The 24866-nt window shown below is 37.7% G+C and overlaps 3 protein-coding genes across 4 annotated transcripts in view; 1 reads left to right on the top strand and 2 right to left on the bottom strand.

Moving 5' to 3' along the window:
* The window catches only part of arhgef6 (Rac/Cdc42 guanine nucleotide exchange factor (GEF) 6), a 40888-nt gene that overhangs the window by 5145 nt on the left and 10877 nt on the right, over positions 1-24866 (bottom strand). The window contains exons 5-17 of one of the 2 annotated variants that reach the window (XM_007555140.2): positions 24106-24310; positions 23761-23813; positions 22744-22838; positions 21093-21188; positions 20366-20488; positions 10710-10848; positions 10000-10059; positions 8827-8973; positions 6871-6957; positions 6092-6173; positions 5500-5615; positions 5173-5352; positions 776-796 (exon numbers count right to left, since the gene is read on the bottom strand). In XM_007555140.2, coding sequence (XP_007555202.1) covers positions 776-796; positions 5173-5352; positions 5500-5615; positions 6092-6173; positions 6871-6957; positions 8827-8973; positions 10000-10059; positions 10710-10848; positions 20366-20488; positions 21093-21188; positions 22744-22838; positions 23761-23813; positions 24106-24310 — 1404 coding nt within the window. The remainder of the gene's footprint in view (positions 1-775; positions 797-5172; positions 5353-5499; positions 5616-6091; positions 6174-6870; positions 6958-8826; positions 8974-9999; positions 10060-10709; positions 10849-20365; positions 20489-21092; positions 21189-22743; positions 22839-23760; positions 23814-24105; positions 24311-24866) is intronic. The other variant, XM_007555141.2, reaches the window with a different exon arrangement.
* Positions 12901-14670, top strand: LOC103140151 (sodium/potassium-transporting ATPase subunit beta-1-like). The gene has a single exon (XM_007555137.2). It carries the CDS (start codon positions 13133-13135, stop codon positions 14033-14035), a length of 903 nt encoding a protein of 300 aa, XP_007555199.1. The 5' UTR covers positions 12901-13132; the 3' UTR covers positions 14036-14670.
* On the bottom strand, positions 17732-19410 carry LOC103140152 (sodium/potassium-transporting ATPase subunit beta-233-like). The gene has a single exon (XM_007555139.2). The coding sequence runs from the start codon at positions 19184-19186 to the stop codon at positions 18284-18286; it is 903 nt and encodes a 300-aa protein (XP_007555201.1). The 5' UTR covers positions 19187-19410; the 3' UTR covers positions 17732-18283.

Genomic DNA, 24866 nt, shown 5'->3' with positions numbered 1-24866 from the left:
GAATTTAATATATTGAGATGCACAGAGATTTCAGTCTTGCCATGAAGACTCATCGTGATTGAAGTCAGAGGGTTAAAACTAGTTAAGCTGAATAATGTGTTTTAACTACATGTAATTAAAAACTACAGCATTCTTGTGCTTTCCCAACTCTTCTTCTTGTAAAGAGCAGCTTAAAGATGCCGAAAAGGGCAAAAATGACCCCATTTGTCACCTTTAAGCAGAAAATATGACTAATATGTCTAACAAATTGTGCCTCAGGCTGCTTGGTAAGTGATTTGAATGATTATGGCGTGTAGATGGCACACGGAAAACTCAGCTCCCGCTTTTTCTTTCCTTTCTTTCAAAAGCCACCTAAATGTTCATCCTTTATTCTATGATGTCAACATAGGTATTGCACTTATTTGCCTGTGTCAAAAAAGAAATCATTGCTGAGGGACAGACCCGACTGAGCTTTCCAGAAAAGAAGCTTCTCAGGTGGAATTTTATTGCTCCTGTGCGTCAGAAATTGATTTCAAAAGATGAAGGGAAAAAAAAAGGTATCTTAGTGGCTGGCTGACTTCTTGCAGGGAATGGAGGGAAGAAAAAACTTGCAGGGGCCACAGACAACAGGAAACCAACACGATGAGACAATGAAAGAGAAGAAGTGAAGCAAAACAGAGCAATGGCATGTCAGCTCTACACACTCGCATACAGGCAACCCCCATCCCACCTCCCCCTGCCCACATTTTTACCCACAAGCACACACACACAGAAACAGAGACACGTCTAACCTTACCTTCATGATATAAGACATCCTCTAAAGAAGGCAGAACGGAAAAAAAAGAGAAAAAAGGGGAAAAAATGTGCATGAAACGTTACAATGAGTGAAGGGTGCGACGAGAGAGAACATTTCAAAACACCCTTAATGGATCAAACCTACTGTTTGTCTTTGCAGAACAGGATGAAAAACTTAACATTTGAGTAAAGACGAAAGAAAAAATGCAAAAAGAAAATAATTATCTATGTTTACCTGAATATTATTAAAAACAAGGTATTTTGAAGTCAGTTTTTATTTATAAAGCACTTTTCATACACAACAAGGGAAACAATTCAATTAGATAGCATAAAAACAGAAGAGGCTGAGAAAAGCAACATAAGGTAACAGTAATAATGAGGCCAAGCACAGCAACATAATCTCACCATAAACAAATCTGACCTTTAATCACATTTATTCAGTGAATTAATGCACTCAAATATAAAATCTGCTTTAATCCTGAAAAAAGAACATTAGGAAACATTTATGTAAAACAAATGTACCGAGGTCACAGTTAGGTCACACTCCCCAACAGTTCCTGTGAAATAAAATGTACACTTTTTTTTTTTATCTTTAGTAGCTGATAGATCCCACATGATGTGATTAACTTTATTAACGACTTTCAGTTTTTCTTGGTCTCATTCACAACTCCTCAAAATGAGTAAAAGTAAAGCAGATGTGGGAGGATTTTTATAAGTCAGGAAATGACGACTGGCCTCAAATTATTTACGAAACCTGTAACAAAAGTAATAACCAACTAAAATTATGAAAAAGCATTTATTTTTAAGTTTTCTAACTTCGTCAGCAACTATTGAATACAGATCAATACTTTCCTGTTTCCCTAGGAGAATTGAAATGGCATGAGGTCATTTTTCCTTATAACGAATACGACATTCAATCAAGGCATATTTTCCAGTAGATAAAAAAATACAGCTACAGGAAATGTTACTCTTTACCCAAACTACCACCTATTTACAGTCACAGCAATATTTAAAACGTCTAAAACATCTGAAACTGTGATAAAAGACGTTGAACGGAAACCCAAGTTTATCTTGCCACCATCCATAGAAAAAAAAAGCTTAATGCTTCATAAGCACCTTACAGGGTGACATGTTGGGTAAAAGGTAAAGATAATTTTATTTATATAGCACATTTTCAGCAACACGGCAATACAAAGTGCTTAGGGTCACTAAGTATCCATAGCAACCATTTATTTAAAGGTTTTCAAACTCATCCTCAGTAAAAGTGCTAATGCTTGTCAAGAGCATAAGTAGGTTTACACGATTTGATTTGTTAGTGAGTAAAAATGAATTAAAATGTTGTTTAAAGTCGCAGTATGTAACTTTTATAAAGAGTATTTTTATTTTTTTTTATATTTACTAAAACTGTCGGCATGTCATGACAGTTTGTTATGAGACAGATAATCTGTGAAAAGATCGATCTCCTCCACTTTCTCCCTGAGCTGAAGAATTGCACCGCTCCCGGCCAAAAACAACCAATCACAGCCCGGAGGAGGATCTTAGCGCTGTCAATCATCCCCATGTACTCGCTGCTAAATGGGCTAATGGCAGAGAAACAACTCGGTTACAGAAAAAATGTCTATCTGCCGTTATAACTCGCCTTAGCATTCGTGACAGGTTCAGCCAGATGCAGCGACCAAGGAGATCCTTCTCTTGGCTCTGATTGGTTGCTTCTAGTTAGCATTGGCAGCACTGGGAGAAGGTAGTGATAGCATGATTGGAGTTTGTATTGATTACTCATAGTTAAGTCTTTGCTGTTCATTAAAGGCTCCAAAAGACAGATTATGTGGCTAACAGTGAGATATTTGTGATGCATATAATTTGTAAACATGAAACACATTTGATAATCATAGATAAGATTAAGCTTTTGGTTTTGATCAGTGCACTTCCAACCCCCCTCTTCTGCTTCATAATTGGTGCAAGCACATCTGTGAGTCCCACGCTTCCTACACTCGATGTGTTTGCTGTCAGATGAGCGTTTGCTCTGTCCAAATTGCTGCGGCTTCTCAGTTAAAAATTACCGTCAATGCAAAAGCAAAAGACGCAAAGAGTTACGACTGCACAGAAGAGACCTCCACAGTAGATGGTTGATGTCGGAAAACACCAGCAGCAACAAAGTGATGACTGTGCAGAAACAATCCTCTCAGAGTCTTCTGTGCTTTTGCTATTTAGCTCTAGTTGACCTCAAACGATGGCCGAACCACAAAGTGCCCTAGAAATTCTTGTGCTGGTATTCATCTGGACACACAAAACTTACAGTACCTCAGTTTTACAAAAATAAGAGTAATGCATGCATTTATGGAGCCAGCTATTTTGGCACAGTAAGTCAGGAGTTCATATGAAAGTTTGAGTAACTTACTTCAAAAGGTGAAACCCATTACATCACACATAATCAATATGCATAAAGTAATATATATCAGCTGTTTATTTCTGCTAATTTTGATGATTGCTGCTTACAGCTAAGCAGCAATCATCTTAAAAAAAACATAACTTACACTGCAGAAATGTTGGCGAATTCTAAAATGTGTCCATGTACTGTAAAGTACACAGTACTTGGTCAGGGCTCCTTTTGCAAGATTGACAGTATTAACGTAGCAGGAACTAAAATGATCATCCTGTGGCTCAGCCCTCAGTTTGTCTGCATCGTTATTTTCCTCCAGGCAAATAAAATCTGCACCTCCATAAAGCTTGACAGCAACTCGTCTTCCTCATTTTGGGCCTTATCAAAAACCTGAATGTTCTTAAAGTGCCAGAATGCATTGATAAAACCCATTAAATTGCTAAGATATCAATAAAAAGCTGTTTCAGCATCCAATAAATTAAATAACATTGAACATCTTTTCACACACTGATCAATCCCTCCAGGAGTTTGTGATTGTTTTAGTGTTTTTATGAATTCAAAGTCACATATTTTGTGGCTCTAATTTAGAAATATTTGTAAGGACTTTTCAAGAATATTTGAGCTAATGTATTATGTTAAATGTGACTTTATATTAATCACAGATTTAACTTGACATCAGTCACTTAAGCCCAATGTTTTTGGCCAATTTTCAGAGAAAATGTCAGTAAAATAACAAAAATTAGGGGAACTGTTGATTTTGTGTGAATTCTGTGTAAATTTTGCAGATTTGGGAAAAAGTGGAGGGACTTATTGATATAATTTGGAGTCTGGAGGGTCAGGCAATATTCTGAGAACCTTAATTTGGGGTTTTCATTAGTTATAAGCCACATTTGAAACCAGAAGCTTACATATATCAAATGTGTGTGTAAAGATTTTTTCTCACTGACTGAAGTTAAATAAAAGCAAACTTCACTTTTTTTTTTACCATTGTCTTTCCATCAATATAATTAAAAGATCAGTGTTAGACCAAACTTCCCAAGTCATTAGCTGCTCTTATCCAAATGTTTTAATTAGGACATCAGCAGTAAATCTGATTAATTAACCAGCATTATTTTATAAACACACCGGTTTAAACAATTTGCAAATGTTTGTCTTTTTCTTTTAGATATATTATGCACAGCGTTAACTTGTTGTGGTGGAAGCTGCATTCAGAGAATATAAATGGGAAGTGAAAAGTCATATGAATTCAGAAGACTGCAGATACAATCTTTGTGGGAGAGAAAAAAAAACACACACTGAGGCTTCTGCTTGCTTCGACTCCAAAACAAAACAAAAAAAGTTGAGGAGGTGCAGAAGTACAAAGAATTTGCATTTTAAAAGTTGGGGACACTCTTGGGAAAAAAAAGACACATAAGGGAACAGAAGGCTGTCTGCTCAGTGTCTGACTCTGTGGTAGGAATGTGTAACAACTGAAAGTTTTAGCAGAAAGTGCTGACTATGAAAGCTTCCACCGCCCACGTGGACCACAAATCAAGCATCATCTCACATCAAAAACCAAGTAATTCATAACCACTAGTGAACTCAATGCTCTCGAATGCCAGTCACGCTTTTGATGACCAGGCAGACGTTACTGGAATGAGCATCACCTTCTACCACATTTCAGTGATACCTATGTTTGCTTCGAAGCTTTTCCATTTACGCAGTGACAAATAGACTGAACATCTAGGTCTGGATGACGGACTGCCTCAAAAGTTCAACCCTTTTCTTGACTGAAATCGTCTAGATACCAGTTAAAAACTCATTAAAGGTGGGGATTAATTGTGCATTTGCTGGAAATGTAAAAGCAATAAAAAAGCCCAGGACCCCCACAGTGTGAATAAATGTGAGACGACTTAAAAGCTGGAAAGGTGGTCATGTAGAGGAGGGGGACTTCTTACAGGTTCTGACTACTACAGTATTGCATGACTGATTATGAGAAACTGGTGTGGGTTTGTTTGTGCAGTTCTGCAGGTTCCTACCTCTTTGTAGCCCAGCGCAGCAGAAGGCTTAAGAGGCGGAGCGGGACGCAGGCAGCTGAGCGTCCACGGCTTGCTGGTCTTTGGCGGCTCCAGGGGACCCCGGCTGACGGCGCTCGGACCACCCAGGTGGGGAAGGTGTGTGGGAGTCCCGACTGAGCTCAGCGGCTTCCCGTCTACAGTCTGCAGAAGTATCAAAGTGGTCTGGTGCTCGTCATCTTTGGAATAACTCTGGGCGTTTCACACTTTTAGCAAGGTGCAAGGTTCATTCTGAGTATTGTTTGACTTTATACAGTGTATGTGTCTGCCGGTGCGAGTGGGTGTCCTGACCTTTGAAATGATGCCTGTAGGACTTCCTGATTTGGTGTAAGGCTGCAGGTGCTCCAGCCACTCTTGCAACTCTTGAGGACTGCTGCAGAACACTGAAAAGCGATCAACCATGCCTCCTACAACAAAACCCCAAAAGAAAGCAGCATGTAAAACAGAGTTCTTTCAGAGGCAGTGTGAGGTGACACAAACAAGTAATTAGGCCGACAGATAAAATCAACCACAACCGAAAAAAGAAATTGAGGATTTAGGAAGTGTAGGAGTAAATCTCTCTTTCGCTTGGATTTTTTCCTCCTAACTAATTACATTATCAGTCTCAAAATTAAACATCAAAGTCAAATCTTGCAACAAAAAAAAGAAAAAAGTGCTGCAAACTGTTGAGGAGTCCATGATCTCTGCAAGGTTACAGATAAAGTAAGCACATTTGCACATTTGCAAGCTTTGTTTTGTGCTCCTAATACAGCACAGACACCATTTAGCTTAGCGTTAGCGTGGGATTTAAATCTGGTCATAAGAACAACTCCATATTTGTCCAACTAGTTGCTGGAAGCTGAATGGTAGGAAGAAATTTTTCCCCAGTATGTCAGATGCAAACCTGTGATGTCAAATGCATAAGGAGCGTTTTCTCCATCTTCTACTTGTCTCGTTACCGTGGTGCCTGTTAGCGACAGCTTTCCCTGAATTGGACAAAAGCCACAGAGAAAAAGGAAACAAATATGAACTTTGCATCAAAAGTAAGAAAAGTTGTGATTGTTAGAATACTTCTTGGAAATACATTTTATGTTGTTAGGTTATTTGTTTCTAATTCATTCCCAGACTGTGGAAATTTGGGATTTCTACTAGTTATAGAATTTCAGTTGATTGGTTTCTGCATTGAGATGGCCGTCAGTAATGACAAGCAATGTTTTTTGTCAGTGGGTAAGATGTCCGCCCACACCATCACACTGCCTCCACTCACAGCCAATAGGCATTTGCAGAAAAGGCAAAACTTTTAATACATGCACCACACTTACGTACTTAACTCTGCTGTTCAGCCTACAAGTGCATTTTCATACAAATATGGCATAATTTAACGGGAGATTAGCAGGTTTTCTAACTCAGAGAGAGAAAAAAAGTACACTTTCAATAAATTGCCCATCAAACCTCATATGTATATTAATATGGCATTAAAATGCACCTACATGCATAAATATGTATAATAAACCACCAGCTTGCCTAAAGAGATCCCTTCTCAGAGCAGTGGGCGGATAAAGTATGTGTAACTAAATCCAAAACACTCCATTTAAAAAAATGCTTTCTGATTTCTATTACAAATATTGCTAGACTTTTTTCAATATAGGTATAAAAGTACATACAAAGTACATTATGTCTCACCTGATAAATAAAGCCACTCATCCGGGGACTAGCAGACAGCATAAGTAGGACGTTTGGGAAAAGCATAAGGTAGCGCTCCTCTTTTTCCTGAAAGGAAGACAAACAAGACGTACTGACGTCACGCAGGAAAGAAAAACTGCTGGTTTTTTTCCTTGTTGCCGAGACAAGAGTGTCTCAAATGTAACTACAGCTTTTCTACAAGTCTTTTTTTAACTCAAAGCTTCTGTGTTACTCCAGTTGTAGAATTTTGGACATTTATAAGAAAATCAAATTTCATTGAACTGCTTTATAAGCAGTTTTATTTGTATGTTCCAGAAAACACCAGCCAGCACAGTCAGAAACTGGCTTCCAGTTTTCAGAAGGTGACCGACATCATTTTACAGATGTTTCTGCATTTGCTTTATTTAGATTTCAAAGTTACTTATTAAATGCTAAACCCTTGAACATTGGCACCTTTATTTCATCTGTAAACATTTCTAAACAAAACAATACTTTTAAAGTGTTTTCTTTTTTCATTTTTTATGAAATCTTTATCTGCATTGTTCAGTATTATAACCAGATTCAGTTTATTGACCACAGATCTAATCAATCTGAATTTGAAGTTGTCTAAAGTTCAAAAAGCAACAAAACTCTAGTTTTCTTTTGTGAATCTTGGATGAGTCTGACACATTCAACCAGCAAATCAAAAACCAAAACTTCACAATCAAGGTCAAATCCAAGATTAAGACTGTAATTTCATTATAAACAAACACTAGAAACAGTTCAATTAAGTTTTTGGTTATTCATAATTTTTACCAGGAAATTGGTCAAATACTATTCCAGACTTTCCCGGAACCATATAGGAAACGTCTAACGAGCTTAGTGTGCTGCTTGGCAGAGCCATGCACACTTAGGCTGCATCTGCCAATGCAAAACCACAACTTTTGCTCAAATTAGCAAACCTTATTCTCTGTTAGCGTGTACATGATTGGCAGAATGGTTAAATGCTGCTCATTTGGGAAATCGACCATGATGAGTAAAGTACAAAAAAACAAAAACAATTAATGACAGCAAATGTGGTTGGAAAGTGGTTGGGCATGACTAAAAGAGGCTGAAACTAAATGTGTACATTGGGCTGCCTTCCAACCACGGCGTGGATGTCGACCCTACACAGAAACCCCACAAGAAAGCACCGCTTGCCTTACCCTCTGCACGTGGCCTGTTTAGGTTTCTATGCGATACTTGTGGGATAAATTACTGTTGCAGCAAAAGGGGGACCACATTTCGTGCATCGCATCCACAGACACTGGAGACAGATTAACCTGCTGAGGCAGCAATATTCACTTTTGGTGAATATCTCCTGGATCTGGATAGGGATATAATATAAAGTGGATCTAAACAAAATGATGCCAAAAGATGAACTTTCTTATCCCTAACACACCAGATACTATCTGCTGCACTCTGATTTCCGGTGTGGACAAGAACAGTTTTTTTTTCTCTCTCTTTCTTTCTCCAATGTCTCTTTAGGGGTGCATACCAAAGTCAATAAAGGTTGACTTTATGAGAGGAAAATATAATTTTTTAAGTGGTTTAAAAATGTTTGTCCTCACACTCTGATAGCTCTTGAGACTTAACTTTAGGGTAGACAAATGTTAGGTGACAGATAGCTGATAGAGTACTACCAAAGAAAGGAATATAGGGTAGGATTTTAAGGTTTGCTAACAAATAGTTGGTGTGCACACATCAGCATCAAGGAACCTTTTTAATTTATATATATTTATATTTTTAACTGAACATATCTGCTTTTCCCAGGTTAATTTTACAGGATGCATGTTATACATTTCTGGAGTTTCATCTTTTAACATAGAACAGAAATTTTATATCAACAGTAGAAGAGCATGAAAGAAATTACAAAGTTCTTGCAAAAAATATCCAAGTGACCATTCTGCGCTGCACCAGTCCAAGCTCTGCTCTCACCTCACTGGCCCCGTTTCTCACATGGACCTGTGACGTGTAGGCCACTTGTCCCAGGCTCTTCATGCTGTCTCCCTCCCAGCCCCGCACTGGTTCTGACAGGATCTGCAGCTCCAGGTTCTTGCGCTTCCTTAGGTCTTGACACTGGGACTAAACACACAAACAGCTGCATTAAAAAAGTGATAATATTCTTAAAAGATTAGATATTTTCTAAGAATTTTCCATTGAATCACTAACAGTTTCTTGAGAAATTAGCAGCAGTGATTTGACGTTGAATTTCAATTAGAACAATGCAACTGGGGTTTTTTTTTATTAATTTGCCAAATGTGTAAGCTGCATGAAGAAGCTAACTTTTTCAGGTGCTACACAGGGACTCTCCCTCATCAGACAGAAAAAATGACAATGCAACATCTTTGACTTTCCATCATTTCTGCCAACGTTGCTCTACATAGATGCTCTTGAGTCCCTGCCCACCCAACCGCACATTCAAGACACAAAAGAAAAATTAAACTTGCAAATGAAACAAGCCAGAGTTGTCTGATGTATTTTTTATTTTTTTTATTTTTTTGGTCCCGTTTCCTGTGAAGCTCTGTTGAAAAGACGAGTGAGTCACTTCGGTTCTTACAAGGAACTCAGAGCCGCACCGGGGAAACGGTGCCTCAAACCGTTGTTGACTGAGGTTCAATGTGGTCGTTCGTTTCTAATCCAGCTCTTTCATGAAGGCGTTTCAATTCACACCTACAGTAGGAACAACGCAATCACTCGACACAAGGTAGAAAAGAAGGGAACAGACACTTTCATAAAAATCTTTCCCTCTAGAGTACATTGTGAGGCGTTGCTGTCATTTGACTCACAATGTGACAAAAAAAAGGAGGAGGAGGCTGAGAGGAAGTTATGCAATTTAGTCTATTATTATTACTATTATTATTGAGATTATATAAAACACAATGATGTCTGGACCAGAATTTATCCAACCACGTCTCACTATTTCAGCTCAGTTTCAAGCAAAAAATGTTCCTAAATATCAATGTTATGAACTAAGAGCACAACATCGAAAGAGGGTAAATATTGTGATTAATGAAACACACCATGACAGAATGAGATACTGCCTGAGGTTTGAGGTGGATATATGAAAGTGAGACCTGCCGGTTAATAAAAGGTTAAGCAATGACTTACCACTAGACTCTTAAACGCAGCTGTTGCTTTTATGATGTCCCCATAGTCTGGATGAGCTTCCTATGATGTAAAGAAACAAACATCTGCATAAACATAAGGTGTCATTCAGCAAGCATTTCTTTGAGAGGAAATCCAGGAAAAGTCCAACCTATTAACTGGAACCATTATGAGAATTGGATTGAGGTTTTAACAACTTGCAAATAAAACTCAACAATGTGGAAAAGTCGAAACTCACTGTTGTGTAGCACAGTGGAGGATCTGTGACAGAGGCCTGTTTCTCTTCTCTGTTTCTATATTTAATCTTAATGAAAATGATTTCACTTCAAATAATGACAGGAGTTAGAATTTTTTTTTTGTCATCATAGGGGAAAAAAAGCATAAATGTAGATTATCTGGTCTGAACAGCAAATTAACACACAAAGGTGTTGAAATATCAAACAGAATCTTTGTATATTCATAATGACTGCTTAAACTGTTCTATCTTTAATTTATGTTCACATAAATCCCAATATGTAAAACTATTTCTAATTAAGTAAACACTGATTGCAATTTAGAAAGTTTTGAGACGGCAGGTTGATCCTGTTAGCTTTTAAGAGAACATCAAACCAATGCAGAGTGTTACTCAAGATGTGAGTTGTATTTTTTGGTTCTTTTTCAGTCACCAATATCCTGGACATGGACATATAATTTGGATATACATTCTTCTGTACCTCCACGTGTCTCTCCAGCTCCTGCAGCAGTGTTGGGTATTTGTCGAGCCTTATGAAGGGCTTACTGAGGCTGGTGGTCAGGGTCAGGATGCCTGAAGGGCTTGCTCCCTGGCTCTCAATGAACTTACCCAGTTCATCACTATTGAACACACAAAAACACCATTTTGTTGTTTGCGAACAACTACAAAGTGGTGATAAATAACAACAAATAAACAAGAAATACAATCCAAACTGTTGAAATGATGAAACACTTCAGCAAAATGCTGCAACATTCTTTCCCTCTCAAATTAAAATTAGCTCTCCCTGTAAGTGAGACTTCCATATAACACCTATGCTTCATTGTTATGACATTAAACAAGTGGAAAAAAAAAAAAAAAAGAACAATCATGATGCAAATTAGAACATGGATTTGTTTCATGGGGCTTATGTGTAATTCCCTGCAATCTTCCCTATGTGTTTCAAATGGAACAACTTCAATGAGTTTCCATGATCCAAAGAAGAGAGTCACACATAATCCTGCAGCAGCTCTACCAATTTGAACCAATGAGTAAAACAGAACAAGAAGGCACTTGCAGAGGAAAAGCAAATGTGTTTACTGTGAAAAAATCTGCCTGCCTGGTTTTCAATATAACCACAACTCTATATATCCTGTCAACAGTCAACTTCCTGTGTGTAACTCAACATATTGTAAGCAAGTGTTTGTGTGTGCGTGTGCGCACAAAGCAGAACTTCATATGGCACATCCATGTTAACTATTTCATCAAGGCTGGACCATAGCATATTTCGTTTAACACGTTGCCTTTATGAGGCATTTACTGAAATACACACAATAAATCGAAATACAGCGTTTTGCCATGAGGGGAAGAGAAGGAGACGTTTACACAGAAAGCTGTTTTGTAACGTCTCAGAGGAACTTAAGAGACATTTGAATTTAAAGATGGAAAGACTGACACCTTCTGGATAAAAGCAGAACTACAGCAAACCAAAAGCAAGCGAAATTCCAGAAATTTGAAAAATATTATATATATGTAATCATTTAAATTCCATGTATTTTTCAAAAATATTATTAGGTTTTTCAACCTTCAAGACAATGGTTATTTTTCACATCAGCTTTTTTCCCCTTTAAATTCAGACGTTTACACAGATTTCCTTAATATTTGGTGGTTTTAGTTTTGAAACTGTACGACTTCGCTCAGACGTTTTGGGTGGCCTTCCACAAGTTTCCCATAATAGTTTACTGAAGTTCTGGCCCATTTCTTCTGACAGAACTGGTGTATAATGTTCTTTCATAATGATGTCATATATTTTACAGAGTGCACCATTCTTTATGGGTTACCACCTGGAATGCTGATCAGAATGAACTTCCATGTATAAACTGAACAGCTTAACAGCACAATACATTAAAGATCTGTAGTTATTGTATCAACCTTCCAGACCAGTCAGGTCTTCTGGTTCTGGCCTGCTCTACATCCCCAGAACCAAACATGGAGAAGCACCACAAATCTGGAACAAACTTCCAGAAAACTGCAAAACAACTGAAACACAGAGTTCCTTTAAATCAAGACTATAAATCCACCTGTTTGGAGTTTCTTTTGAACCACAATAAATGAAACATTGACCAACATATTTGATGTGTATTGATTTTGGTGATGGCACTCATCAAAATTTAATGACTCTTACTGATACACATATAAAATTAAGCTCTTCCATATACTATGCTGGGAACTTTGCACAAAGATCAGTGAAAAGTTCTCATTTAAACTAGAGAAAACATGTAGCCTACCTCTCATATAACCTACTGAAAAGCTCTCATACAAAGTAGTAAATCAAGACTAAAAACCCACCTGTTAAGAATTGCTTCTGAGCCATAATAAATGAAATACTGACCAACCTACTTGATCAATTATTGTAAGGCGTTTTCTTTATAACTTTGAAATTTTGTGCTTTTAGTACCTTGAAGTGCCTTGCAGCTGAAATGTGCCATACAAATAAACTTGATTGATTGATGGTAAGAACTGTGAAAATGTTTAAAAGCTTTTGTAAAATTAATGATTAAGTTTCATATAAACTACTGAAAACCTTCTATATAAAGTAGTCAAATATTTTCTTATTGTTTCAACTGAAAATTATGGCGTTTCATTTCAACGGGAAAGAATCTTCGTCAAACGGGAAAACGTTTCGTTCGACCGGAAGTGGTACTTTTTAAACGGAGCTAGTTCTGGTTAGCTTCACGAGTACCCGGAGGAGTCGGGTACAAAACTGACCGTTCGTGTTTCCTGTGAAGGACTTAAAATAGTCTAAGCTTTTAAGACTGTTGGTAAAATAAAGATAAAACAACAAGAGCCTGTCAACGGTCGAACCGTGGTCCAACCGTCAAACCGTTTCAGAACGTAAACCGGGGAGGATATTTCTGTGGAGCTAACATGTCTGCAAAACAGGAGAGTGACGGCGGATGGAGGAAAACTTTATGGGATCCAGAAACGAGAGAGTTTATAGGGCGAACAAGGGAGAGGTGGCTTAAAATCTCCGTGTTCTATGTGATTTTCTACACATTCCTGAGTGGGATTTTAATCGGGACCATTCAGGTTTTGCTAATGACGTTAAGTGCGTACAAACCCAAATACCAGGACAGAATTGTTCCCTCAGGTCTGTCATTCTTACCCTACGCCGCCAACTTTGACATCATTTTCAAGAAGGACGACCCGTCTTCATATGAGGCGTACGTCGAGAGCTTGAAGAAGTTTATTGAGCAATATAATGATGAGAAGCAGACTGACGACAGGAAGTTCGAGGATTGTGGAGCCATCCCGAAGTCATACACTGAACGCGGCGAACTGGACAGTAATGTAGGACAGAGGAAAAGTTGCCGTTTCAGCAGAAGCGAGCTTCAAGGCTGCTCCGGGGAAATCGACACCACCTTTGGCTTTAAGGAGGGAAAGCCGTGCCTCATTGTCAAGCTCAACAGGATTGTCAATTTCAGACCACAACCTCCTTTTAGGAGCAATTCGCTTCCAGACGCTTTGAAAGTCACAACCTTTGCTAACTTAATGCCCGTTTTCTGCACTTATAAGAGGGAGGAAGACAAAGGTAAGATCGGAGAGATCAAGTACTTTGGCTTCGCGGGGCGCGGAGGTTTCCCTCTCCAGTACTACCCTTACTACGGCAAAATGCTGCATCCCAATTACCTGCAGCCTCTGGTGGGCGTCAAGTTCACCAACCTCACCATGAACAAGGAGCTCAAGGTCGAGTGCAGAGTGTACGGAGGCGGCTACGAGAAGGACAGCCGTCATGGAGTATTTTACGTTCACTTCACTGTGAAACAGTGACCCCAGACACGATGGTGGGGGAAAAAACGTACAAAGATATTCAAGAGTTCAGATACCGTTTTTTGACTGTATCTCTCTTTTCTGTCCAGAATTAAAATAGAATGTAAAATACACAATAGCAAATATTCTTTCTGCAGTCAATGGTCGATTGTGGCAGGGTGGTGGTGGGGGTTATTGGGATGTTCATTGATTATTTTAAAACTGCATTTTTACTACTGATGTATAGAGTTGTCTTTGTTTCATCCTTACTAGTTTCTATATATTTTTGAAGGATCCAGAGTTAGTAGGCCAGCTGTGTCATGATATTCTGTTTCATGTCTGCTTTCAGAGTCCAATGTGTCCCTGCAGGTGTGTTTGTTCGTAGAGTGTTTGTCAATGTGCTCAGACTAAATTGAAATATTAGCCTGGTACTCTAAGGTGTTAGGTTGACTGTGCTATATGTCTTGTTTTCATGCATTTTCTTATTCAAGTTCGCCGTAGAAGAATATTTTGTTCATAGTTTGTTCAGCTTCATAATTAAATAGGTTTTAGATGAAATTCTGTTCAATAAAATGTTTACTTGTCTTATTGATTGTAGCACTTAGATTTTTATAAATGTAAAGTGCATTATAAATAAAATGTATTGTTGATACTCTTAACATCTGCTCATTCTTAATTCATATTGTAAAGCTTATGATCAGGCTAAGTAGACTGAAAATCTGTTTTAGTGGAGATGTCACTCCTTGATGCAACTTCATTTATCCATTTTTATAATGGAAAAATGTCATGCATTTTTTTTTTCAACGTATGACGTTTATGAATCCAATGCTAAAGTCTCTGGTATAAAAGTTAGAGAAAATCAGAGGCAATGTAGTATCCCATGTATACATGGTGAATTACGAGAAGTAGTTGCACATGAAGACAAGGGGGGAGGGGAAAGAAACTAATTCTAAGAAATCAGAGGTAAGATTATGCTAAAAGAGTCGCCTCTACTATGATCAGAATAATTTTACTTAAAATTCACAATTTAACTGTACGGTTTTGGAGAAATACAATGTAGCTCATAATACCGATGCAGCATACACAGTCTCATTTCCAGGAATGTATTTCTCAAATCTTTTGAAGAGGTGACAACAAACTTTTTGAATTATTTTTGGTAGATGGCCTATACTAAAACCAGAATACATATTTCATAATTTTACTGTATGACTTTGGAGAAATACCATGTCAAAGTGCCTCACAATGCTTATACGGGATATGAATATAACTCATTTTCAGGAATTAATTTCAAATCCAACAAGGTGATTAACTTTCTTTAGAATACATTAAAGGATCACATTCTAAAAGCAAAATAAGTCATTCATAATGTAATTACTTTTCTTGTGTTTTATTGGCTCTAGTGGCCTTCATTTGGCAGTTAACCGACAGGAAAGTGGGTTTCCTGTCGGGAAACCCACGAGAGAAGGGGAAGACACGCGGCAAAGGCACCACCAGGCTAGTAACCGAACCTGCGACGACCGCACCGAGGACATGTGGGCCGCGCCCAACCCCTGCACCATCACAACACACCCCCATCATTCATAATTTTATTGAAGATTTTTTGGAGATGCACCCAAAGTCAGCTGTGTGATTTTCAGGATTTGATTTCTCTCAATTTCCTCAGAGGTGACAACAAACTCACTTTGGATTTTATTACAGAATCACCTGCACTAAGTCACAGTATCTCATAATTTTCCTTTACACTTTCGGAGATAGACCTAGACGTGGGGAAAGTCTACAGATTCAATGTGACGGCAGCAAACAGACGTAACATTTGCAAGGCCTGCACATGGATCCAGCTAAACTGACAGACCCAAAGAGAAAGGACTGGGATTGCCTGGTGTGTCAATGTTAGACTGATTTAGTAGTTTAGGTTTAAGTATGATGCATGATTATTTAGAAGTGAAGAAGTTGCATTTGTTAGACAGCTGTTAATCATTTCTTTGTCATGTTTTTCCATTTATTTTATCTTGTAAAAAAAAAAAAAAGAAAATGCATTTGCAAGGTACTTACATTAAAAATATGTGTAGAGGAAAGATGTTTATAATTTCATCTTGTTTTGACAACAAGCTATACTTATAGGAAAAATTATATGAGCATGGTCTGAATAATTATTATGATAGTCTACACCTGGATCTATCTCAATAAGTGTACAGTAAAATTATGAAATACTAATTCTGGTAACCCTTCGATATAATCCAAAGAGAGTTTGTTGTCACCTCTGAGGATTTGGAAGAAGAAAAAAAATGAAATGGGAAAAATGCATGGTCTCGAATGCCATTATGAGATGCTATGCGTCTATCTCCAAAATTCTACAGTGCAGTTATTAAATATTCATTCTGGTTATACTAGAAATTATCCTTTAACATAACGTTAAGAGTTTTTCCTGTCACCTCTTAGGATTTTGAAGAAAAACACTTTTGAAAATGACAAACGCATATCCTGGATTTGCATTGTGAGGAACTTTGAATCCTTAACCAAAACCCTGCAGTAAAATAATAAAATATTTATTCTGGATATAGAGTATGGAGATGGAAGGTCTGTAATTAGTACTCACTCCTGACAGTTATGCCCCTCATTTCCCTTCATTAGTTTTTTGTTTTTTTTAATTTTCACCTGCAAGGTCGTCCACTACTCTATTATCGTAATGCACCAGGTATCCGCGAAGCTATCTTTAAGAGGAGCTAACGTTGGCTCTCTTCACCGCAGACTGAAGCTGCCAGTGGTATGCTAAGCTGGTGGACAGAAAGCGTTGTTGATCCTGTTGAAGCCAAATATTGGTCAATAATACCACTGCTTATGTAAGGCGTTCAGCGGGTAGCTGAGCAGACACCGATATTTTGATTGGGAAAATATGGGTCAGAGATTGCTGCTACAAAATGCGTGTTAAGATTAATTGAAATAAATACGCTTTTGACACCTTTATTGAGACATATGAGTTGAATGTTTTACAGTCAGTATCTGAGGAATGTGTTCTCTGCTAATGGTTTGCAATTCCCTGCTTCTTCTTGTAACACCGTAATAATTTAATGCATGACAAAACAGAGGCCCATTATGTATAAAATTTTACATCACCCTTAACTGTTGTCTATTAATGTAGGAGGGGACATATTTTATGACCCTGCCAATATCTGCATCCCCTGTCTATTGTCCCACTGATATTAAACTTATACCAGTAGCTCAGAGAACAAGTATGATTATGTAGAAAAAGTGAAATCTCTCCTAACTCATTATTTCTCCAAGTTAGCAGGGGGATGCATTTTTTGGCAAAGTAAATTATTAGCCTGCCAATATTTGCATCCCCTGTCTATCTAATATTATCCTATTGATGTGAAACTCATACCATCAGTTCATAGAACAAGTGCGATTATGTAGAAAAGGTTATTTCACTCTTAACTCTATTTCTCCATGTTAGCCAGGGGTTGCATGTGTTGGATTTTGTGCCTGCCAATATCTGCATGCCCCATCTATTTTCCCCAAATATTATTCTAACTCATACCAGCAGTTAAGAGAAGTGTGGTTATGTGCAAAAAGTTATTTCATTCTTTACTCTTTATTTAGCAGTGGGAGCCAAAACATGTATTATTAATTATTCTAATCAATAGCCTGCCAATATATGTATCCCTGTCTATTGTCTTATTGATATGAAACTTATACCAGTAGAAAGAACAAATGTTATTGAAGTAAAATCCTATCCAAAACCAATTTTATTGTGAAGCTGAACAAAACGTGAACAAACATTCTTCTATGGCAAACTTGAATAAGGAAAATTTATGAAAACAAAACATAACACAAACATCTTAACACCTTAAAGGTACAACAGAGTCTAAACACACTGACAAAACCTCTACGCACTCACATAAATGAACAGCTGCCCAGGCATGGAGCACTAAAGTAAAAATAAAACAGAGGACCCTACAAAGCCTGGACACTTCAATATATAAACCACATAAGGATGAAACACCATGGCGACAGAGACACAGCTGGCTACATATCAGTAGTGAAACTGCAAGTTTTTACAATAATCGATGAACATCCCAGTCATCCCCCGCCACCCCAATCATTAAGTGTAGAAAGAGTATTTGCTATTGCTACCGCCCTGTATTTTAGATTCTATTTTAATTCTGGTAAGAAAACACGAAAAATCAAATATAAGTTATCTGAACTCTTGAATATCTTTCTACGTTTTTTTTTTTTCTTTTTTATTTTGCCACCATGTCGTGTCTGGGGTCACTGTTTCACAGTGAGGTGAACGTAAAATAATCCATCAAGGCTGCCCTTCTCGTAGCCGCCCCCGTACACTCTGCACTCGATCTTGAGCTCCTTGTTCATGGTGAGGTTGGTGAACTTGACGCCCACCAGAGGCTGCAGGTAATTGGGATGCAGCATTTTGCCGTAGTAAGGGTAGTACTGGAGAGGGAAACCTCCGCGCCCCGCGAAGCCAAAGTACTTGATCTCTCCGATCTTGCCTTTGTCTACCTCAAACCTATTCGTGCAGTGAACGGGCATTAAGTTATCAAAGGATTTGCCTTTCAGAGCATCTGGAAGCGAATCGTTGCTGGAAGGAGGTGTAGGTCTGAAATTGATCATCCTGTTGAGCTTGAGAATGAGGCACGGCTTTCCCTCCTTAAAGCCAAAGGTGGTGTCGTTTTGCCCGGAGCAGTCTTGCAGCTCCCTTCTGCTGAAACGGCAACTTTTCCTCTGTCCTGCTTTACTGTCCAGTTCGCCGCGTTCAGTGTATGACTTCGGGATGGCTCCACAATCCTCGAATTTCATGTCGTCAGTCTGCTTCTCATCATTATATTGCTCAATAAACTTCTTCAAGCTGTTGACATACTTCTCATATGAAGACGGGTCGTCCTTCTTGAAAATGATGTCAAAGTTGGCGGCGTAGGGTGAGAATGACAGACCTGAGGGAACAATTCTGTCCTGGTATTTGGGTTTGTACGCACTTAACGTCATTAGCAAAACCAGAATGGTCCCGATGAAAATCCCACCGAGGAATGCGTAGAAAATCACGTAGTACGCGGAGATTTTAAGCCAACTCTCCCCTGTTCGCCCGAAAAACTTTCTCGTTTCTGGATTCCATAAAGTTTTCCTCCATCCGCCGCGACTCTGCTGTTTTCCAGACATGTTAGCTCCACAGAAATATCGTCCCCGGCTTGACGGTTAAAAAACAGTTAGACCGTTAACAGGCTAGATGGTTTTTTTCTGTTTTTTTAACCAACCGTTTTCAAAGCTGAGACCGTTAAGTGTCCTTCACCAGAAACACGAACGTACAGTTTTATACCCGATTCATCCGCGTTCGCGTGAAGCTAACCAGAACGAGTTCAGTTTAAAAATTACAACTTCCGGTCTAATGAAACGTCTTCCTGTTTGAATGAAATATATTTCTTTCCCACTGAAATTAGAAAATATTTGACAAGTTAATGGATAGAGCTTTTTACCAGTTTATCTGAACACTATGGGAGATTTTTAGGTTCTATGAGAGGTAAATGTTTTCACTAGTTTTTTTTTTTTTCAGGTTTTCAGTATGTGGAGTTCAATTTAATGTGTATATAGAAGTTAATTCAGATTTATGTCGGTGGCATACTATAAAATTATTAAACTATTAAAGTGGATGAAAAAATTAAATGCAGCTGAATACGTCATTGTTAATATCTTTTTTTAAAGTGACAGGTAAAAGTATAATATGGTGGGATTTTGGGGCGCTGTCAGTAAAAATGATGGATAATGAGAATATCTAGTGCAACCTCTGCAAGGAGACCTAATTTTATTGCTTATACTGCTACTATTACTGTAAGATAATAAGCTGCAAAAATATTTACTAACACCAAGGTTTAACTAACAATTAAAAACAGTGAAGGTTTTAAACAAAGCTTTAATTTCGAAAACCTAATGAACTGGTAAGAAATAATGTAACAAGGTGGTTGTTATTATTGCTGAAATATACAACAAGCCATTTGCAGGAGTAGGATTTTATTGCAGTTTTGTGGGGATGGCAGAATGCCTTGGATAAAATTAGGATTATTGCATGTATACTTCCCTAAGTACATCAAAACAAAACTTATTCTCCTCAGTCAGAGCTAAAAATTGTGGAAAAAATAACTGTTGCAAACACATTTCACATTTTTTAAAAAAAGTAGCATGCATGAACAATTAAAAAAAAACATTTGACTTAATTTATAGCCTGATATTGAAAATCTGGACATATTTAACCTTTCATATGACACCATAGTAACCTTCATACAGAAGTTCTGCTTTGATTGTAAATTGCTGATTTTTGTGCTGTTTTTGTGTGCAGGGGCTGACCTGTGATCAGTGAGGATGCAGACGGCTGATGGATGGCTCGAACAGTAATTCAGGTACAGACTCTTGATCTGACTCATGAGATTTAAATAGCATCCTGCCACTCTCTGTTGCCCCTCTGCGACTCTGGAAATTCAGAGGAAGAGTTAAAAATATGAAGAGGAAGAAACACAGGACCGGTTCAAGAAGTAAACCTGGAAAGCCGTGAACATTTAAAATAATTTCCCTCTTGTCATTATTCATGACGTCCGTTTCAAAGTTTAACATTAAACTGTTTTTTTAAATGTTCATTTCATATTTAAATATTAATATTTAACACAAAAATTAGAAATGAAATATTCTGTGTTAAAAATACACATTTGTCATGTAACAGCAAAACTTTAAGAGCTTATTCTGGCACCAGTTTGTAAGTAACAGTGAAGGGGAATTTTCTCAGCTGTGAATAAATGCTCCAAGAGCTGACACATTGTTCATATAAACTTGTCTAACATTACAGTAACTGTGATATTACACATTCACACACTTTGCAAGGTGGCACTTGTACAAAGAAGCACAACCAGAGGCGTCTAGACGGAAGGAAGTGATTGCAAAAATGCACATGTGAGAAGCTTTGCAGAACTCTACAGTGTTAAATGTACATAAAAGGAAATGATCACACGTATTTGTCGTCTTCTGGTCTATTAAACTCCACAAACACAGTTTGAAGAGATAAATCAGTGATTAGACTTACTTGGTGCAGTCCTCCAAAGCTGAACACAGTCCCTGCTGGAAGGTGAGGATCTCCTCCAGGTTCCCACACAAGGTGGCGCTGTCTCCACTACTTAACCTGAACACGCAGGAGTGAGCATGAACACGGACAACAGTCAGCCTTTTCTAAAATGTGACTTATTAATGAAAGTTAAATATTAGAAAACAATGTGAAAATTAATCCAGACTGTTCTAAACTATGGTAACTTTTGCCATCATTGTAGTAACTTTTAAATCACTTCTAAAGTTTTATATTTTAGAACATGGTGGAGAAAAAAAAGACTCGTTTTTCTCTGGGAATAAAATTAGATTGATTCAACCTCAGAGGAATAACAACGTGTAACATATCATACCCTGTTTTTTTATTTTTATTTTTTTACTGAAGCAAAATGGAGAAGTGGTGTGTGAAAAAATGGCATGCAATGATTCAGCAGCTTATAAAAACACCTTTAAGAGCAACAACTTCAGTTTTTCTGTAACCTCTCACATCATTATGGACAAGCTTTGCTCACTATACATATCTGTGAGCAGTAGATTATTTTTACACAAATGCATTTAGGTCACACCACAGTATTTTAATCAGACTGATATTGGTTAAAAAAGTTCTATCTTCAGTCTTGTTTTTTTTCCTTTTTGACATGAGATTGTCTTGTGCTTCAGGTCATCGTCCTGGTTCATGACCCAGTTTCTCTGCCTTTCACCTCTGTGCCTGACAGTAAAATATGCTTCATTTGGATACATTTAGTTTGCTGCTGCAAGATATTTGGAAAGCATTGCCTTGTGATATTTTTGGTGAATATTGAACCAATGAAATCAATTGCAAATAAATAAAATTTCCCTCAATGAAATGTTTTTTCATGACAAAGTCTCCAACGATCCCACTAACATCAAATGTAGCTTTTTTGCTAAACTGTTGGTTTGCTAAATTAGCAGAACTGAGCATTGTTGCCATTAATATTTTAAAGAAAAGAGGCTGTTCACCAACTCTAACTTATGTCTTTAAGGGTCTAGTCTTTGGTCTTTGGGTTTGTTCCAGTCCCTCTTAGCCTTGCACTGCGTAACTTCAAGTTGAAACATCACTTCTGTAAGATTGGGAGCCAACTAGAACGTTTCCATTTGTAAATAATTTTTCTCACTATAAGATGATGGATTTTAGTTGACAAATATTGCTTTACACTCCTTCTTAGATTGATGGGCAACAAATTATTTTATTGCTTCTCCAAAGTCATAGCTGAGGTCTTTGTTTCATGGCAATATATTAAAACACACCTCAAAACTCAGACCAAAAAACTGGCACAACTTCTGCTTTCACAGAGGAGCCAACTCTTGCTAAATAGATTTAATTGTGCAGCTCCTGACTGCTATTTATACTCTAAATTTCCTCAGAACCAACAACTTAGTTAAATAACAGAAATGATCTGTTATTTATCCAAAGTTGCACTTCACTAATCTTCATACTTAAAAACTGAAAGTGAAAGATGGTGTACAAACCTTCACCATGACTTTACTTGTGATAAATATATTGCTACCAATATTATTTTTTTATTTTTTTCAATTACCCAAAAGGATAGGTCAAAATTCAGACTTCTAGTGTAAGAGCCAGTAATGGACCCATGTCATTGTTTTGTTCTTACTTGTCGCTAGCTTGCAGGGGTCGGAGGTAACAAGTGAGCACAGTTTGTAACTCTTTAACAAACTCCCGCTCATGATCCAAGATGTCCTGAACCACCTGTGAAAAACAAAACAGAGAGAATATTTAAAATAATCTGATCTTATAAAAACCTTCCATGTTCTGAAAATAACTTATAAAAATGGCCAACCTGTGGCAAATTAAGAGTTATTTATCCATTTATGTGCCATTTATTTCGTTAGTACGTTAATTTAATTAATTATTTTTTTCTGAACTCCCAGCCCCACTAAAAATCAAAGGTTAATCCTGTTTTACTCATTAAACAAAAAATAAATTTAAGAAATGTATTACGGGCACCTGCAGTAGGTCCAGGCCCAAACCATGAGATTTCTACCACAATGTTCTTTTTCTAAAAAGTTGCATTTACTTTGTTCAAGAGTCCAAATAATTGAATTACAGACTCATATGTCCAAGAACAAACTTTCCAGAAGCCCAAGTCCTTGTCTACACTTGCTTGGGCAAACTTGAGTCAGGCCATCATGTTTTTAAGAGCAAATTATGGTTCCTCCTTGCACAGCTCTCATGGAAGTTAAATATGTACAGTTTGTTGTAGGTCCCATAATGAAATTTTAGGGTTTTCAGATGTTTCTTTTAGCATCTTGCCGTCCACTGTCGAGGTAAACTCGCTTGAATGGCCCGATTTGGGCAAGTTGGCAGTTATTTTGATTGCTTCCCACTCATAGATTAGTTTTTGTACAGCATAACAACTGATTTGAAATTCTTCTGAGGCCTCTTTAAGTTCTTAACCAGTGGGATAAGCTGCTACAATCTTCTATTTGCAGGTTTTGATTTCACCATGATGTTTACTCTCCCTTCAACAGCAAGCAGGACACTAAATCAAATGTCTGAATTTAAAACAGGGCTGATACACCTTTGTTTGATTTTAGCCAATTTAAGTAGGAATAGATCATCTATTTTACACCTGAATGTGTATTTTTAATAACATTTGATGGAAACTCACCACACTGAAATAGTTCTTGGTCAGAGGAATTCCTTTAGGAGATAGTGGTTTTTCTGAGGAGGAATTCAGAGACAATAACAGAATATATTTACCAAACAAGCTACATCATCACCATTTCTAACTTCAATTATGTCATTAAATTATTCTCAGTCAAGCTATATATGAGCATTATAAGCAAAAGTGAAAACTCTCCAATTGTATTGGAGAGTTTAATGCACTAGGAGTCCATTAAATGGACCACTTAATTGACTGAGTCCATTAAATGCATAAAATTCAACATTTTCAGACCAATGCTATCAAAGCTGAAAGACGGGATTATTGTCAGAGAAGGGAAACTAAACTCACCGCATGGTTTGATCTCTCGAACGTAGTTGCTAGGGAACCAGCCCGTCTTGCCGTTGAGCGTCCCCTCCCACCACCCGCCGTCCTCCTGCCGCGTGACGATGATCACTTCACCTTTGCTGAAGGACAGCTCGTCCTCGTTGTTCTGCTTGAAGTTGAAGCGGGCCTTCACCATCACCTGCCCGCCGCCGCCGTTTTCAGACATTTCCTGTTTGAACAGCTGGGTCAGGTCCAGTCACCAGCAAAACTAGTGTTTCCACAGTTTCAGTAAAGATTTATGTCTGCACATGGTAACATACTGGTGAGATATTACCGGTAATAATGCCTATATTTTCACAATTAGACATTTACTAGATAAAAAAAAGTGATGTAGAGCTTTCACCAACATCTGTCCTCTATAATCTATTTGGACGGATGTGAATCCAGTCGAGACTGATTGCAGATAATTTCCCACCTCGATTAGTTAGGCGATCTAAACTAGAAACGCGGTGCTCACGTTTTTCCTGGTTGATACCAAAGGAAACTTTGCAGATTCTGACCTCTTGTGGACTGACTGGTTACTTTCTAATCTGAATCCCAAAAGTGATTCAGATTAGTATCATTCAGTAAACATAAATTATGTAACAACAAATTCCACGTTGTTTGAAAATGAAAAAAAAAATAAATAAATAAAATAATCATCATATTTTCTTAATAAAAGTTTAAAAACTAAGTGCAATTAAATAAATAGGTAAATAAGCTTCACTCCTGATGAGCTTTCTCTG

Source organism: Poecilia formosa, unplaced genomic scaffold, assembly GCF_000485575.1.
Source record: "Poecilia formosa unplaced genomic scaffold, Poecilia_formosa-5.1.2 Scaffold68, whole genome shotgun sequence".
Taxonomy (NCBI): domain Eukaryota; kingdom Metazoa; phylum Chordata; class Actinopteri; order Cyprinodontiformes; family Poeciliidae; genus Poecilia; species Poecilia formosa.
This window is presented reverse-complemented; position numbering and strand designations above follow the sequence as displayed.